Source organism: Mobula birostris, chromosome 14, assembly GCF_030028105.1.
Source record: "Mobula birostris isolate sMobBir1 chromosome 14, sMobBir1.hap1, whole genome shotgun sequence".
Lineage (NCBI taxonomy): Eukaryota > Metazoa > Chordata > Chondrichthyes > Myliobatiformes > Myliobatidae > Mobula > Mobula birostris.
In genome coordinates, this window is record NC_092383.1 from 9,417,476 (window position 1) to 9,436,317 (window position 18,842).

Sequence of the window (18,842 nt, forward strand, 5' to 3'; positions counted from 1 at the left end):
AGGTTGTAATTAGGGTTATGACACTTTTGATTCTTCTAATAGGTCCATTAAACATTGTAGGTAATACCTGGTAGAGGTTTTGAGACATCCAAATCCAATTTAACTGAATTATCTATGCTTGGCTTGTCACATGCAACTTGATTGAATTTGCTTACGAAATCTTTTAACAAAATATTGAAAATTTAATCTGTTTTCCATCATTAAATAGCTTTAAATTAGTTTTCTCTGTTTTGCAGTGTTCAGGAAAAAAATAATTGCTTCTTTCAATGCATTCTTGCTGTTAAACTGAAGCCTGCAAAGAAGCTTCCAACACTATATAAATTTTGTGCAAGTAGTTACTATGGAAATGCTTTGTATTGTGTTTTGTCTAGATTCTACTAATTAAAAATTATCGCATTTGTCAGAAAGTAATTGGTACTTTCAGACAAGGATCTTGCACTTTTCATTTTATTTAATCTGTCTCATTATGTTAATTGCCTTTTCTAAATGGTGTTCAAAGGAAGAAGTGTCAAGATTGGGTAATTCTGGACCAGTTCTGTTGTATTCTCAAAGGAATAGATTGCTCAGTGCCAAATTGGGGAAAACAAAACTACAAAGCAGCCCACACCACAGCTACTGTTTTGAAATATTAGGTTTTGGAATTTGAAGTTTTTTGCCAGAGCATTTTTTTACGCTTTTCAAATTATGAATCAACTTGAGACAACTTCAAAAGAAACACCTCAATTTAGTTTGGGTCACCAGCCAAACGATGTATTTAGAATTCAGCTGTAAATTTGATAGTTGTGAACCCTCTGCCATCTTGTCCATTCCAACCTGCCTCTCTATGAATAGGCAGCATTCCGTTCTGTTGATGCCAGTCCGGATGCTGTCATGAAATTTCCTAATCATTAGAGCAACGTTTAATATTGCTTTTAAATGTATTATTAGCCTGTATCAGTAGTTGTGACTTTTTAAATGTGTTGCTGTGCATTCAAAGATGGAATCTTTGTGTTACGAATTTTATCTAATTAACCTGATAAGATATTATAAAACAATGGTATATCTTCAATAACAAAGCACAGGTAGAAGTTCAGAACCAGAGTCAGGTTTAATATCACCAGCATATGTCGTGAAATTTGTTAACTTAGCGGAGGCAGTACAATGTAATATATGATCATTTAGAAATAAATCAATCAATTACAATAATTATATATGTATATTAAATAGTTAAGTTAAACATAGCACTAAAACAGAAATAATGATTTTTTAAAAAGTAAAGTAGTGTTCATGGGTTCAATGCCCATTTAGAAATCGGATGGCAGAGGGGAAGAAGCTGTTTCTGAGTCGCTGAGTGTGTGTCTTCAGGCTTCTGTACTTTCTTCTTGACTATAATAATGATATGTATGCCCTTGGTGATGGGTCTTTGATAATGGACACCTCTTTGCTGAGGCACTGCTCCTTGAAGATGTACTGGATACTACGGAGGCTAGTACATAAGAGGTGACTGTTTTTACAACTTTCTGCAGCTTCTTTTGATCCTGTGCAGTAGCCGCCCCCCCCCCCCCCCCCATACCAGACAGTGATGCAGCCTGTCAGAATTCTCTCCACGGTACATCTATAGTAGTTTTCGAGTGTTTTAGGTGACAAACCAAATCTCCTCAAGCTCCTAGTGAAATATAACCGCAGCCTTGTCTCCTTTATAGGGGCATCAATATGTTGGGACCAGGTTAGTTCTTCATAGATATTGACATCCAAAACTTGAAGTTCATTAACATTCTCATTAAAATACCCCAAACATAATTTTGATGATATTTGTAGAATATGAAGTTCTTGCAATCAATTACTAAGATAGATACTAAGAAATCACTGATGTCATATTATATTTCAACTGCAAGTTTTGAGGACGATCTACGTTCTTGTCCAATCCATGTAGTATTGTGTGCCTAATCAATGGCTTAGCGAAGTATTTTTTTGGGGGTGGTAGGTAGGGAAATCAAAAGGAATGTTATCCCTACAACAGCCACAGCCACAATACAGTCCAATGTATTTCTTTTTATTCCCTGTTGGTGACATTTTTGCTTTTGTATATAGTCCTACAGCCGAAGCCTTCTTTCTTCTTAATACATGTAGCTTATAGTCAGTATTAATTAATCATAGTGATCATGAAATACTATTTATTAAAGATAATCTCCAAGATGTAAAAAATCCCTTGTTCATTCCAAGAAATTCTACCCTGTACCCAGTATCAAGATTTAGTAGATAATTTTCTTTGTTTTATGTGTGATGTTGACATAGACTTATTGGCCACTTCATTAGAAACCATCTGTACCTAATAAAGTAGCCACTGAGTGTATGTCATGGTTTTTATTAGTTACAGAGTGGAACCTGTCATGGTCTTCTGGTGTAACCCATCAGCTTTAAGGTTCAACATTCACATTCAGAGATGCTCTTCTGCACACCACTGTGGTTATTTGAGTTACTCTTGCCTTCCTGTTAGTTTGAACCAGTCTAGCCATTCTCCTCTGACCCCTCTCAGTAACAAATTATTTTTGCCCACAGTACTGTCACTTGATGGATTTTTTCCCCCCGCACCATTTCTGAGATACTCAAGCTACCCTATTTGGCACCAACGATCATGCCGCAGTCAAAGACACTTAGATCACATTTCTGCCCCATTCTGATGTTTGGTCTGAACAACAACTGAATCTCTTGACCATATCTGCATGTTTTTATGCATTAAGTTGCTGCCATCTTATTGGCCGACTAGATATTTGCATTAACGAGCGGGTGTACGTAATAAAGTAGCCACTGAGTGCAAGTCTTCTCCCGTCCCTTTCACCATTCTGATTCTATATGTACAGGCGAAGTTCATCGATCTGCTTCATAGACCTACATTATTAAGATTTTGTAAACCCAGAAATGGAAATCTTTCTGTAACTTCCACTTCGAGAACATTTGGCAACAGTGATTTTTTTTTAAACCTTCCAGTCTTTAGGATTGGGTATAGAGAAAAGGTACAAACAATATGATCAACTATTCCTTATGGGAACAATTTGAAATAATGGTTAAGAGTTTGGGCTATTCCATAGTGCTCAATTCAGAATATTTTGTATTGACATTATATCAGTCATTGACTTAAATGTTTTGGGATATCTTGTTTTGAAAACACAAATCCAATCTTTAATGTATACTAAACTCTTGCCCCTCCTATTTTGTAAACTAAATGTGCAATTTAAAGTATTTTAGAATGTACAGCGACCATATGAAATCTTAATTCTTGAAGGAAATTGCAAATTGACATTTCATTCAATCATTTAAATGGTAGTAGTAACATTCTTTGTGATCACATTAGTCAAATATTGATTAAACTCTTCATTACAATGCAATATAATGCATTAAGTTACAGAACACCATATGCATCTGATATCCATACTTATTTAAAGCATTACTAATGTTTAACATCGCAGAAATTCTTTTTGAAGTAAAATTTAAGTGAAAACTCATTTTTTTTGCTACGGTGATGGAAAGATTGAATGGGCAGTCTAGAGTTTTCAGCTTTAGGAAAAGGTCAAGTTAAAGATCCTGCTGATTATCAAGGACCAGGGGACATTGTTGTTTATAAGTTTTCGAAGAAAAACAATCCTAAGTTAGTCACAAAACCACCATGTTTAATTTGCCTAGCATCTAATTTGTACCAATAATGGGGAATAATTGCACTTATTTTGCATTTTATTAGGCTCTTAATGTTGACTTTGAATTAAATGATTTTATTTTTGTTAATGGAAGCATTGAATAAGCTGCATTATTTCAAAAGCTAATTGTTTAAAATAGTTCAACTAATAAACCTAATCATTCATTCTTCTCTCCTAGGTGTTCCTTTGTCCACTCAGTGGGGACCACAAGGATATTTCTATCCTATTCAGATAGCACAATATGGGCTAAGTCACTACAGTAAAAACCTCACTGAGAAGCCTCCACATACAGAAGTCTATGAAGCCACAGACAAAAGGGATAAAAGCACAAGGCAAAATGACTGGATGGTGCCAAAAGGTTGTACTGTTTCTACAGTGTTTGACAAAGCAAGATCCAGCAATGTAAATCAGTTCTCTGCTTCAGGTATTTGACCTCAATGGATAATATTTGTTAGAATTAATATGTCATCTTAGGAAAAATGTTGACGTAATTGCCTATGCCAAAGCTTCAGATTTTTGCAGAAAAACTAAGAGTCCCAAAGTTTGACATTTTAGAGATAGAGGACATGTAAAATGTATTCTGGATTATTATTATTAATGGCAATTTCCAGACACTGGGGGCCTCAGCAAAGTCAACAAATGTAAATCCATTAATTAGAATGTTGTAAGTGTTTAAGGTTTTTACAAAAATGAAGTCAAGACAATTCCCTTGATAGCCACCATCAATTGTTTGTACAGCAAAGGTTGAGATAAAACCTGTTGTATCAAATGTTATTTCCAGAGGACTAAATCATAAAAACTGAATTTGTACTGGTAATGTAGAAAAGTCATTTAAAAAAATTGATGGTGCAGTACTTGAAGATTCAATGTTCACAATAAAATAGCTAGATATTTAGCATTAAATTTAAATGGTAAACCATCCGCAGATTTGTGCAGCTAATGAGAGAAAGTCTTGTAAACATAGATTGGGGATTAAAATTAAGCCTGCCACACATTCCAACTTCTGTATTGTGCTGTGTTTCATCTACTTAAGATGGTGTAGAATGTAGCCTAGTTATTGCATCTACTGTGTTTGTTCTGTGGATTAAGGATCACTTGAATTGAGCTGGTGGTATTATATGCTTTACAAATCTAATTTTGCTTAACTAGTTTGTAAAATTGAAGTATTATACAAATATTTCAGTTTAAAACTTTATTTTGTTTTCTTTTCAGAATCTTCAGAAGGAGTTTCTCTGATGCTTGGGAATACAAAAGATTTCATTATTTCATTTGACATTAAATTCTTAACAAATGGGAGTGTTTCAGTGGTACTGGAGACAACTGAAAAGAACCAACTGTTTACAATTCACTATGTCACAAGTACACAACTTATAGCCTTCAAAGACAAAGACATTTACTACGGCATAGGTCCACGGACAAGCTGGAGTACCATTACTAGAGATCTGGTAACTGACCTGAAGAAAGGGGTTGGCTTGTCCAATACCAAGGCTGTAAAGCAGACTAAAATAATGCCCAAGAAAGTCATCAAGCTGGTTGCCAAGGGAAAAGGCTTCATTGATAGCATCACAATAGCAACTACGGCACACATGCCAGCCTTCTTTGCTGCCAGTGACTGGCTGGTAAGAAATCAGGATGAGCAAGGTGGCTGGCCAATTATGGTGACACGCAAGCTAGGTGAGGGTTTTAAGTCTTTGGAGCCTGGCTGGTATTCTGCCATGGCGCAAGGTCAAGCCATGTCTACGCTGGTAAGGGCCTATTTGCTTACAAAGGAACAGGTGTATCTCAATTCAGCCTTACGGGCAGTCATGCCGTTTACTCTCAAATCAGAGGATCACGGGGTTAAAGCTGTGTTTATGAATAAATACGATTGGTATGAAGAATACCCAACTTCTCCCAACTCTTTTGTTCTGAATGGCTTCATATACTCTCTACTAGGTCTGTATGATCTGAAAGAAACTGCAGGTGAGAAACTAGGACAAGAAGCTAAGAAACTCTATGATCGAGGCATGGAATCGTTGAAAGCCATGCTTCCGTTGTTTGACACTGGCTCAGGTACAATCTATGATCTCCGCCATTTTATGCTTGGTACAGCTCCAAACTTGGCGCGCTGGGACTATCATACCACCCACATCAACCAGCTGCAACTGCTGAGCACAGTCGACGATGCACCTATCTTTAAGGAATTTGTTAAAAGATGGAAGTCCTATTTAAAAGGAGGGAGGGCTAAGCACAACTAGAGCTGAAAGCCAAATTATAATTTTGTCAATCAATCATTATAATATGAGGTTCTTTAATTGATACATTTTTCTAAGCATACAAACAGTACGTTTTGAGTCCCTGCTGCCCTCTATAATGGCACACTTGTTAGAGTGTAACACTCTGTAACTATTGAAAAAATCAAATGGTTGTGAAGCAATATCTCTGAGTAAGCATTGTTTTGGTCGTCCTTGCCTTTCTCTTTGGGGAACACTTGACATTTAACTGAATTTTCAATCCCACATGCTGAGTCATTTCACGGCCACTTTCAAGCTGTTTCTGACAATACAATCATGTGAATGGCACTCAGTTATTTTGTTTTGGCTGTGCTCTTTCATTTCTCTCCATTGTTATTTTTATTGTCTTCTACTGACATGATTTTGTTTTTGCAACCACTTGATTATATTAAATGAAGTTCCTTTTCAATAGGAGAATAAATAATTTTGTTCTTTCTTTAAAAGGAATGTCAGCACCTATTTGGTGTTCCTAGTGTGGCAGCAGTCCCAACATCTGCACTCAGTAATCCTGTATCCTTATCCATCTCCAGTCTCCACTCTCCTGACTCATTTCCTGATTTCTCTGCATAATGAAATGTTGAAAGTGGTGATTAACCCCTAAGGTGGTTTTATAGGCATGTTGTTTTATTTTCTGTTTGGGGATGAGGCTATTCTTTCATAAAATAGGAAGTAGCACAGATTTTAAAATCCATTCATGTGTTCACCTGTAACTAGCATAGAATATTTTTCCACTTTTTTTTTAAATTGTTTGAAGCTTATTGCTCATTTAGCTTTTGATGCACATGGCGAAGCACAACAGAATAAAAATTGATTAAAGTGTAACTGCACAAATAGAGTAATATATGTATAGTGGATTCTGTAAAACAGTGCAAGGGATGGGTTTGGTTTCCAATGGAATCGGACTGTTCCACATGGTGCCATTTTCACCATTTTGCCTTGTCACTATCGTTATCGCACCCCTTTCATTCATGATTTAATTCTTTTTCCATTTGTGGCTGACTTTGTGTGTGGCACATAGTATCCTAGGATGAGGGTACAGCATAGTAATAATGACCTAATTTTGCTTGTATTTGGCTTTTAAAAATTTTTTTTATTTGATGGCAATTGTTATTGTAGTTCAAGCATTGCTTCCTTTCCACCTTTCTATGTCAGTTGTAAATATGGGAACCTTGTTTATCAGCGTGTTGATTTAAGGAGTAGAAACTAGTTTGCTTTGTGTAATTCTCTTGGTTTATGACAAAAACTGCACCTGAGTAATCAGCCTAAGGAGGCTTGATATTGACACTACATATGTCCCTTTCATTTGTTTTGTGGATGGTTATGGGGCTATAGTGCAATTTTCATAGGTGCTGACCGATCTGTCTTTTGTATATCTAATTTATTATGGTTGTATTTCAGATTTGCATAATTGTTCTATTTTGATTTTCATTTCAAATCCTGAACTGATTGACTATCACACAATTTGGGATGGAAGGGGTGATTTAAGCTATATTGTTACTGTATTTTTAAAGTGTACACATTAAACAATAAAATCACCAGCCCAGAAATGGATTTGAATGCTGAAATCATTTGAACAATATTTTCGGAATGACTTTGGTTGCCAGAGTGTATCCTCAGTCCAAAACTTTGAACCATATTTTGGTGTTTGACATCCTTCTCAAATTGGTTCAAAATAGTTACTGGTGAGGGAGGAGAAGATTCATCTAAGATATTTACAACATTGATTGTAAATATGTTTTTTGATAACCTTTTAAATCTAATTTTTCAATATTGGTTTTCCTTATATGGGACCAAATTGAAGTTTAATATTGAGCATTGGTGTATAGAATAATTGCTGGTGTTGACAAGGCCACTTAAACCATCATTGTGGTGATTCACATGCTGAAGCTCTCCTAAAATTTCATTCATTCTATTTTCCTTAACTTCAAAGATTGTAAATTCTGATATTACTATTCCTAAATAATTATATTCTTAGTGGCCACTTTATTAGTTACAGAGTGGAACCCAGTGTGGACTTCTGCTGCTGTAACCCATCCACTTCAAGATTTGATGTGATGTGCCTTTAGGGATGCTCCTTTGCACACCACTGTTGTAAAACATAGTAATTTGAGTTGCTGTCAGCTTGAACCAGTCTAGCTATTCTCCTCTAACCTCCCTCATTAACAAGGCATTTTCACCCACAGAACTACAACTCATTGGATGTTTTTTTTTGTTTTGCACACCATTCTCTGTAAATGAATGTGTGTGAAAATCCCAAGAGATACTCAAACCACCCCATCTGGCACTGACAATCATTCCACAGTCAAAGTCACTTAGATCACCTTATTTCTCATTCTGATGTTTGGTTTGAACCTCTTAACCATGGTTGCATGCTTTTATACATTAAGTTGCTGCCACATGATTAGTGAATGAGATATTTTCATTAACATACAAGTGTACATTTGTACCTAATAAAGTAGCCACTGAGTGTAGTTCCTCCAAATTTGTGAATCAACGTTCAAAAGTCTGCTTGGTTAATAATGAAGCTATGAGGAAATTAAACTATTTTTCCAACCCCTTCCCTCTTTTTTTTTTTTGTCTGTGTCTGCATTTCTAACTTAGTCCGAAGTATGGAGTGGTCAAAAAGACTAGAACTGTTGCTAGTAAGGTCTGTATGTAGTATTCACTGCTTGCTTCCAATTAGTTAGAAGGGAAAACATACTAAAGATTATTTATTTACAGATTATGGTTGATAGCACATTGTCCAATAGTGTGTTTGATTATTTTTTAATATCAGATACTGATACCTACTTGATCATATATATGGCATATAGCGGAAAGGTGTTCATTTTTGCTATTCGTTTGAGAAGAAATGGGGAGGTATTTCCAATGTATTCATTATCCAGCTTTTTCTGTTGCTGGAAGGTTTTTTATATGCAATTTTATTTTATCTCTCCCTCTACTTCTGCAACTGCCCCATCCAAAAACATGGTTATTTTCTTTGCAAAGCATTTGCTAGTGGTTTAACGATTTTATATTAAAAATGTATTACTCTTGTTTTCTTCATAATGTGGGATTTTGTATTAGAGCTTAAAATCATCTTCTCTTCAGATTTTGTGTTGTGAATACCAAAGCATTTAAAAAATCCTTACACACTTGAGCAGGTTTTCTTTTAACTGGTGATATTACACATTAGTCTGGTCATTGGATGCATTAGAATGTAAATTGCAGGTGGGTATATGCAAATTGATGTTACATGAGTGAGTAATAACTTCATGCGATGTACCCTGTCTGGACAATGCGCAAGACTTTCACTGAAAGCTGCTATTTTCATTCACACTGTGTATTTTTGATCATTTTAACTTGTATTTTTACATGTGGATCTGAACCATATGTTGGATATGCAATAACTTGTTTACGAAACACTGTTGCCTGTTGACAGGGCGAGGACAGTGTAGAGCTGTACTGATTTGCATTTGTTAAGCACAATGTGCACACAGTAGTACAGCATTGCTATTTTGTACATGGCAAAAATTCATAATTTTTCAAATAAAGTGACTATATACTACATTTATATAAAAATATTGATTGGATCAATCTTTGCTGTGCTGAGTATCTTTGCTTATTGGAATTGTATAATAAAGCATTTTCTAAAAAGGGATTTCATAGTTCTGTTTGTTAATCCTCTTTACATACTGCTGTTAACTTGCAGGTTAAAGATCTGTTCTTAGAAGTCCTCTGGTAGATAAATTTACACTAATCCCATTTGCCTGCATTAAGTTTATACCCTTAATATTGATTTCATATTTCAGTAATTTCCCCATAGTAGAATAGGTTCTAAATACTTCAAACTGCCAAATAACTTTCGCTTGTTGCAAGAATAGAGTCATGGAACACTGCAGTACAGAAACAGGCTCTTTGGCCATCTAGCCCATGCCAAACCATTAGTCCGCCTAGTCTCAATGGCCTGCACCCATACCATAGCCTTCCATTCTCCTTTGATCCATGTACCTATCATGAGTTTATGAACCACCCAGAAATCTGACGGCAAAGAGGAGGAAGCTGTTTGTGAATTGTTGAGTGTGGGTCTTCAAGGTCCTGCCATCCCCTTTGCCATCCAGTAAATTAATCATTGATCCAATTCTAGCCTCAACATCACATTCCTGCTGTCACCCCATACTCCTTGACTCTCCTAGTAATTTAAATTCCTGCCAAACCCTGCATGAAGTATATTTGATGCCTCCATTATTGGAAGAGTTTTGGCTTCTTAGGCAGATGCAAAATTATTTTTTCATGTTAGAGGATTCTAAAGATTCACAGACTTTCAGAGACGTTTCTCATGGTCTCCCTTGAAAATAGGTAAAGCATTAAGATTTGGATATCCCCAGTTAGTGAAAACAACACCCTCATGAAGTACCCCATCAACCTCCCCCCCCCCCACAAATTTGTATTTCGCTTCTCACTTTTCTAATCATTGAGTATAGACCCAACTGTCAATATCCATACCTCAACTAGTTCATTTCTCAATTCAGCCTATTGAGCCTGCTCCGTACAGCGTCCAATGCATGTATCAAAGCTCTATTTAGTACTCCAAAAGCAGTCACAGACAATACCTTGCAAAGTTGCATCTCATCCATTCACTTGGTATATCTGCATCCCCTTGTTGATTCATTGTGTCCTCCCAATCTTGACTATAGTATACTCTGTTCTGTCACAAGTCATTAATATAGATTATAAATATAGTTAAAACTCCAGCAGTGACCACTGTGGATTGGAGTCACTAATTGTACATCCAAAAGGGAACCATTCCTCTTAATTCTTCCCGTTAGCCACTCTGTATGCATTCCAGTTGTTAGTGGCTTCCAGCAATTTCCCAAAGACAGGTATTCTGCTTTGGCTCTCATCCGTTTCTTAAGGCATTAGGTTTGCAGTGAAAATATTGATTGCAATCTGCCTTCTCTGGAATTGCTTCCCATTTTAAGACTTCAAAATGGTGTCTAGTCCCGCAAGACTTGTTGATGTTGTTCTTTTTCTCTGTGATAAGTTCTGCCATCTCTGTAGCCCTTTAATTGTCCATTATTGGGATGGTCTTGTCAGCTGGTGCGTAGCTTCTTTCCCTTCTGACTTGCCTCTGGTTCCCACACCTAGTTTAAGTCCTCCGCATAGTAACTTCCCCACCTACCATAAAGCTCTCAGTCCCATCCTTAATGACTCACAACTTGTCTGGCTTATAAAAGTCCCACTTCCCTCCCAAAACTGATCTCAATTCCTCAGAAGTCTAAAATACCCCTCCCTTCTTACACCATCTCTCCAGACTCATTCTTGGTCCTCTGCTTCCCGTTTCTGTACAGCTGAATTCATGCAAACAAAAGCTTTTCATTGTATCTTAATACACGTAGCAATAATAAAATCAGTTTGTACTCAGACAAAAGGCACTGATATTATTCCGGAAACACACACAAAAAATGCTGGTGAACGCAGCAGGCCAGACAGCATCTATAGGAAGAGGTACAGTCGACATTTTGGGCTGAGACCCTTCGTCAGGATTAACTGAAAGAAGAGATAGTAAGAGATTTGTTTATCACATACATTGAAATATAAAATGAAATGGGTCTTCTGTGTTAACAACAAACACAACCAAAAGACGTGTTGGGGGCAGCCCACAAGTATCGCCCCACATTCTGGTGCCAACTATGTTCAATAGAACAATGCAAGCAGTGACAGCATCAATGAAGCAAAACAAGAACAGCAATTATTCTGGCACCTTCATCCTTTGCAGTACAGAAGAAGGGTCTTGGCCTGAAATGTGGACTGTTTAGTCATTTCCATAGACTCTGCCTGACCTGTCGAGTTCTTCCAGCATTTTGAGTGTGTTGCTTTGGATTTCCAGCATTTGCAGAAATTCTGATGTTAATAATTAACAGCAAAACAAGCCCCCTTCTCATCCACCCACCAACTCACACACACGGAGCACTCCAACCACCTGCTCCTGTCCCATACGTTTCATTAACTGCCCCTAATGTAAGAAATCAGAATCAGATTTATTATCTCTGATATATGTGGTTTGTTGTTTTGTGGAAGCATTTCAGTGCAATGCATAAAAGGCACTCATGATACATAGGAAATTTATATATAAACTATATACATATGTCAGAATCAGGTTTATTATCACTGGAATGTGACATGAAATTTGTTAATTTAGAAGCAGCAATTCAATGCAATACATAATCTAGCAGAGAGAAAAAAATAATAAAACAATAAATAAACATCAATTACATATATTGAATAGATTTTTTTTAATGTGCAAAAACAGAAATACTGTATAATTTTAAAGAAAGTGTGGTAGTGTCCAAAGCTTCAATGTCCATTTAGGAATCAGATGGCAGAGGGGAAGAAGCTGTTCCTGAATCGCTGAGTGTGTGCCTTCAGGCTTCTGTATCTCCTACCTAATGGTAACAGTGAGAAAATGGCATGCCCTGGGTGCTGGAGGTCCTCAATAATGGACGCTGCCTTTCTGAGACACCGCTCCCTAAAGATGTCCTGGGTACTTTGTAGACTAGTGCCCAAGATGGAGCTGACTAGATTTACAGCCATACCAGACAGTGATGCAGTCTGTCAGGATGCTCTCCACAGTACAACTATAGAAGTTTTTGAGTGTATTTGTTGACGTGCCAAATCTCTTCATACTCCTAATAAAGTACAGCTGCTGTCTTGCCTTCTTTATGTCTACATCAATATGTTGGGACCAGGTTAGATCCTCAGAGATCTTGACAGGCCAGGAACTTGAAGCTGCTCACTCTCTCCACTTCTGATCTCTCTATGAGGATTGGTATCTGTTCCTTCGTCTTACCCTTCCTGAAGTTCACAATCGGCTCTTTTCTCTTACGTTGAGTGCCAGGTTGTTGCTGTGGCACCATTCCACTAGTTGGCATATCTCACTCCTGTACACACTCTCGTCACCACCTGAGACTCTACCAACAATGGTTGTACCATCAGCAAATTTGTAGATGGTATTTGAGCTGTGCCTAGCCACATTGTCATGTGTACACAGAGAGCAGAGCAGTATGCTAAGCACACACCCCTGAGGTGCACCAGTGTTGATCGTCAGCGAGGAGGATATGTTATCACCAATCCGCACAGACTGTGGTTTTCCGGTTAGGAAGTCAGGGATCCAATTGCAGAGGGAGGTACAGAGGCTCAGGTTCTGCAACTTCTCAGTCAGGATTGTGGGAATGATGGTATTAAATGCTGAGCTATGGTCGATGAACAGCATCCTGACGTAGGTGTTTGTGTTGTCCAGGTGGTCTAAGGCCATGTGAAGAGCCATTGAGATTGCGTCTGCCGTTGGCCTATTGTTGCGATAGGCAAATTGCAATGGATCCAAGTCCTTGCTGAGGCAGGAGTTCAGTCTAGTCATAACCAACCCCTCAAAGCATTTCATCACTGTCGATGCGAGTGCTACGGGCGATAGTCATTAAGACAGCCTACATTATTCTTCTTTAGCACTGGTATAATTGTTGCCTTTTTGAAGCAAGTGGGAACTTTTGCACGTAGCAATGAGAGGTTGAAAGTGTCCTTGAATACACCCACTAGTTGGTTGGCATGGGTTTTCAGAGCCTTACCAGGTACTCCATTGGGACCTTCTGCCTTGCAAGGATTCACTCTCTTTCAAGGCAGTCTAACATCGGCCTCTGAGGCAGAGATCACAGGGTCATCAGGTGCAGCAGGGATCTTCACAGCTGTAGTTGTGTTCTCCCTTAAATAGTGCAAAAAGAGCAAAAATAGTGAGGTAATGTTCATGGGTTCATTGTCTGCTCAGACATCTGATGGGGGAGGAGAGGAAGCTATTCCTAAAACACTGAGTGTGTGTCTTCAGGCTCTGGTACATTATTTCTGTTGGTAGCAATGAGAGGAAAGCATGTCCTGGGCGGTGAGGCTCCTCAGTGACAGATGCTACCTTCTTGAGGCATTGCCTTTCGAAGATAACCTTTCGAAGGTGGGGAGGCTGGTGCCCATGATGTAGCTGGCTGAGTTTACAACCCTCTGCGGCTTTTTCTGATGCTCTGCAGTGGCCCCTCCGTACCAGGTGGTGATGCAACCAGCTAGAATGCTCTTTACAGTACATCTATAGAAATTTGCCTGAGTTTTTGGTAACACACCAAATTTCCTCAAACTCCGAACAAAATCTAGGCTTGGTATACCCTCTTTCTAATTGCATCAGTATGTTGGGTCCAGGATAGATCTTCAGAGATATTGGCACGCAGGAGGACCTGTACATGTCCTGACAGTGTAAGATGAGCCATTGTGCTAGGAGACCTGTGATACAGAATAAGGAGACGAGGAGGAAACTGCACCAGACATTGTTGGAACCACAGATACAATGCCGTGCCAAGTTTACAGTTCTGGAAGCCTGGCTCCCATTGCTCCCTCTGTTCTCACTCTGGACCCAAGTTCAATCAGCAGATTAATGAATGAGTCAGATGTCAAAATTCTAGATAACTTGATGCCAGACCTCTCCTGTAGGTGTTTTTTTTTAACCTAGTTCCTTAAACTCTGCCCGGAACACCTCATCCTGGTACTGAAATGGTATTGGAATTGGTTTATTATTGTCACATGTACAAAGATACAATAAAAAAGCTTGTTTTGCATACTGATCATGCAGAACTGATCTGCATTGAGCTAGGTTTAGGTAACACAATAATAATGCAGAATAAAGTGTAAGACCTACAAAGAGAGTGCAGTGCAGGTAAATGAAGAAGTGCAAAATCACAATGAGGTAGATTTTGAGGTCAAGGGTCCACCTTATCGTACAAGGATACCATTCAAGAGTCTGATAACAGTGGGAAAGAAGCTGTCCTTGAGTCTAGTGATACGTGCTTTCAGGCTTTTGTATTTTCTTCCTAATGGGAGAGGGGAGAAGAAAGCATGCCTGGAATTTGTAGGGTTTCTGATTATACTGGCTGCTTTACTGAGGCTGCAAGAAGTTTAGACAGAGTCCATAGAAGGGAGGCTGGTTTCTGTGATGTGCTGAGCTGTGTCCACAACTCTCTGTAGTTTCTTGCAGTCATATGCAGAGTGTTTGCCATACCAAGCTATTTTGCATCCAGGCAGAATGCTTGCTATGGTGCATCGATAAATGTTAGTAACGTGACCGAGAAATGCCAAATTTCTTTAGCCTCCAGAAGTAGAAGAGGCATTGTAGAGCTTTCTTGGCTGTGGTATCAGCATGGCTGGACCAGGACAAGCTGCCAGTGATACTCATACCTAGGAACTAAAACCTCAACCTCAACGCTGTTGATGTAGGCAGGAGCATGTGCACCGCAACACCCCACCCCACGCCTTCCTGAAGTCAAGAGGCAGCTCTTTTGTTGACATTGCAAAAAGGTTATTGTCATGCCACCATGTCACTAAGCTCTCTGTCTCCTTCCTGTACTCCAACTCATCATTATTTGAGACATAGCCACTGCAGTGGTGTCATCTGCAAGACAGAGTTAGAGAAGATTCTGGTCATGAGTGTGCAGGGAGTAGAGTAAGGGAGTTGAGGATGCAATCTTGTTGTGCAGCTGTGTTCAGAATAATCATGGCAGAGGTGTTGTTGCCTTTCCTTACTGATGGATCATGGACGTTCATCCTTCCCGTTCGCGGTGCTCAGCTTGCAAGCTCCTCGGTGGTTTCCCCGGTGATTCTAATGAGAGTGTTGCATGCCGCAAATCAGGAAAGTACCAAGTAGGACTAAAGCTCTGCCCAGTCAACTTTTGAAATCAATGAGCAAGTTGCTGTAAGTATTCAATAAACTATCCATCTTCCGTGGAAAGAGAAGAAATAAAAGAGCAGTCACGATTAGAAGTTTTGAAAAATGTCAGAGGATGATAATCTGCAAACATTAAATGGTAGAAATTCTCATTGTTTTGACCCATCCCTCCCTCCTGCACCCTGCCTCTAACTTTAAACTAACTTAGTTTCTCTCTAAATACAAAAGCAAACCACCAGAGGAACTCTGTAGTACCAGTGGAAGCAGCAAAATGGTCAGTGTTTCAGGTCAACACCCTGCATCAGGATGTCCTCCTTCCTTAATTTCCCTGTCATAATTCAGCATCCTCAACCTGAAAGCTTAACTGGAGACACAAGTAATTGTGGATGCTGGAATCTGGAGTGGCACATGAAATGCTGGAAGTCATCTTGTTGGGCAGCATCTACAGATGGGAAATGGGCAGCCAGCATTTTGTGTTGAGACCCTTCTCAACTTGAAATGCCGATTATCTATTTCTCTCCATAGATGCCACCTGACCCTGTGATTTCCTCCAGTAGTTTCTGTGTTGAGATAGAAGCTGCTTCTCTTTCTGACCTAAGTGTTTCAGCACTTTTCCCTGATAAATATCAAAGGAGGAAGGTGCACGGGGCAGAATGCAAAGTACCTTAGTTCCTTACCTACTGCTCGTAACACCGCTGGCATTTAGGACAGAAATGAAGGTCTTCCATCGCTGGCAATATTCAAACCTTCTTTCCTCGTGTCAGTAGCTCAGTTTTCACTACTGTCAGACATGCAAGTCCTGTGTGGAAACTCAGAAATACCAATGTGCATAGATGTAGAAGGATTCTTCATTGCTGTTTCTGTTACAATTTTGTTTTACTGGTCAGATTTGTTAGCCCTGAGCCGAACCCCCAAGCCTGGAGGACTGGTGGACCACTCTTAGTCTGACCTCTCTACCCTTTGACCTGTTTGGCAAGGGTGATCCCACCAAAAGCCAAAGTATAAACCCTCACTCCAGCCAAGCATAGCTCACCGGATCATTGAGACATGCAAGCCCCCAAACCCTACGATAAGGTTGTGGTCCTCTGTTGGTACAAAAATAAGTGGAAGGACATCTTGTAATTCTGTAGCAGGATATGGATAGATTTAATGAATTGGTGAAGGTCGGGAAGTGGATTTTAATGAGGTAAGAGGAATCGAAAATCAGATTATCTAAGTGATAAGGGATTTCAAATGAGTAAAGTACAAAAGGGTTTAGAAGTTCTTGGGCATGAGTCACGAGTGAGTCAACCAGCCATTACCAGAAGGGAATCTTCTTCACTCAGAGGATGATGAGATTGTGGAACGAGCTGCCAGTGGAAGTAATGGATGTGGGTTCGATTTCAAAACTTTTGAGAAGTTTGAATAAGTATATGGATAGGAGGGATATTGACAGTGATTGTGCAGACGCAGATCAATGGGACTAGGCAGAATAATAGTTCGGCATGGACTAGATGGGTCGAAATGACTGATTCAGTACTATAGTGTTGTTATTTGCGTAGTCTTCTTTTACACATTTGCCAGTCTTTTGGTTGTCAGTTTTTGTTTGTGTGTAGTTTTTCATTGTTTTTTACATTACTCGGTTCTAAATTTATGTCCCTATACTATGTCCCTATTTTCCTAGACTCTCCCAATATAGGAAACATCCTCACCACAGCCACTCTATCCAGGCCTGTCAAAATTTACAATGACCAATTAACCTACGAACCGGTAGGTCTTTGGACTGTGGGAGGAAACCGTATCACCTGGAGGAAACCCACACAATCTTGGGGATAATATACAAACTCCTTACAGGCAGCGGTGGGAATTGAACCCAGGTCGCTGGTACTGTAAAGCATTGTGCTGACCACTGTGCTACCATACCATTTGTTTAACAATTGAACCGAAAAACCTGTCTCTTCAGCACTGTAACCTTTGCTCAGTACTGCCCTAGGTCCTGTTCACTATGATTACTCAGAAGTGTAGGTTTGCAATTTAAAAAGTGGGCACTCAACTTCGAACACTTAAAGGTGGGGGGGGAGTGGGGGGGAAGGAGAGAGCACAGAGAGGAGTCTGTGAGAAGTGATAGGAAAGGCTAATAATGCCGAGAGGTGATGGGCTGTAAAGTGAAATAAAATTATAATTGCTTTAAGCTCTGGAAAGTGACATGTCATTGCTCAGTGTTATGTGGGTGAGAGCTGTGGGAATTATTATAAAGCGGCCAATGCTAGGAAGACAGCTGGAGAACGAATACTGCACTTTGATCACTAGACTCCAAATCAGTTACTTCTCCGAAGCTGTCAGGCTGATGAACGCCTCCACCCATTAACCCACCCCACCACTACATCCACATCAGCCGCTGCTCCTCCCCACAGCCCGTCAGCTCCCTTCACCCCCCTATGCATTACCACTTTGCACGTACACGCCACACATCAGAATCAGGTTTAATGTAACCAGTAAATGCGGAAACATTTGTTTACTTTGCAGCAGCAGGATATGATAAATATGAAAAAAAAACTGAGTTACAGTAAGTTTATATATATGTGTGTATATTAAATAGGTTAAGTTAAAATAAGTAGTGGGAAAACAAAAATAAAAAGAAGTAGGAAGTGTTCATGGGTTCAATCTCCATTTAGAAATTGGATGGAAGAGAGGGGAAGAAGCCATTCCTGAATCGTTGACTGTGAACCTCCTTCCTGATGGTACCGATGAGAAAAGGGCATGTCCTGGGTGGCAGGCGTCCTTAATTCCCTAGGCACCACTACTTGAAGATGTTTTGGATAATATGGAGGCTAGTATCCATGATGGGGCCGGGTAATTTTACAATTTTCTGCAAGTTACTTCAGTATTGGGGAGTAGCTTCCCAATACCAGATGGTAATGCAGCCAGTCAGAACACTCTCCCCAGTATATCTGTAGAAGTTTTCAAGTATTTTAGGTGAGAAAGCAAATCTTAAATTCCTAAAGAAATATAGCAGCTGTCTTGCCTTCTTTATAGCTGCATCAATATGTTCTGACCAGGTTAGGTCCTCAGAGATATTGACACCCACCTCATACCCACTCTGACACAATCTCTGTCCTACTGTGTTTTCATCTGCCCTGCTGCTACTGAGAAGAGTTCCTCTTGTCAAGAGTCACTTTGTCATTGTTT

At 39.2% G+C, this 18,842-nt stretch overlaps 1 protein-coding gene across 7 annotated transcripts in view; it reads left to right on the top strand.

Moving 5' to 3' along the window:
- LOC140209689 (D-glucuronyl C5-epimerase-like) overlaps nucleotides 1-9,578 on the top strand; it is an 88,780-nt gene extending 79,202 nt beyond the window's left edge. For all 7 annotated transcript variants that reach the window (XM_072278063.1, XM_072278066.1, XM_072278068.1 and 4 more), the window contains 2 exons: nucleotides 3,850-4,095; nucleotides 4,884-9,578. In XM_072278063.1, the coding sequence (XP_072134164.1) occupies nucleotides 3,850-4,095; nucleotides 4,884-5,908 (1,271 nt within the window). In that variant the 3' untranslated portion in view covers nucleotides 5,909-9,578. The remainder of the gene's footprint in view (nucleotides 1-3,849; nucleotides 4,096-4,883) is intronic.
- Nucleotides 9,579-18,842: the final 9,264 nt, after the last annotated feature.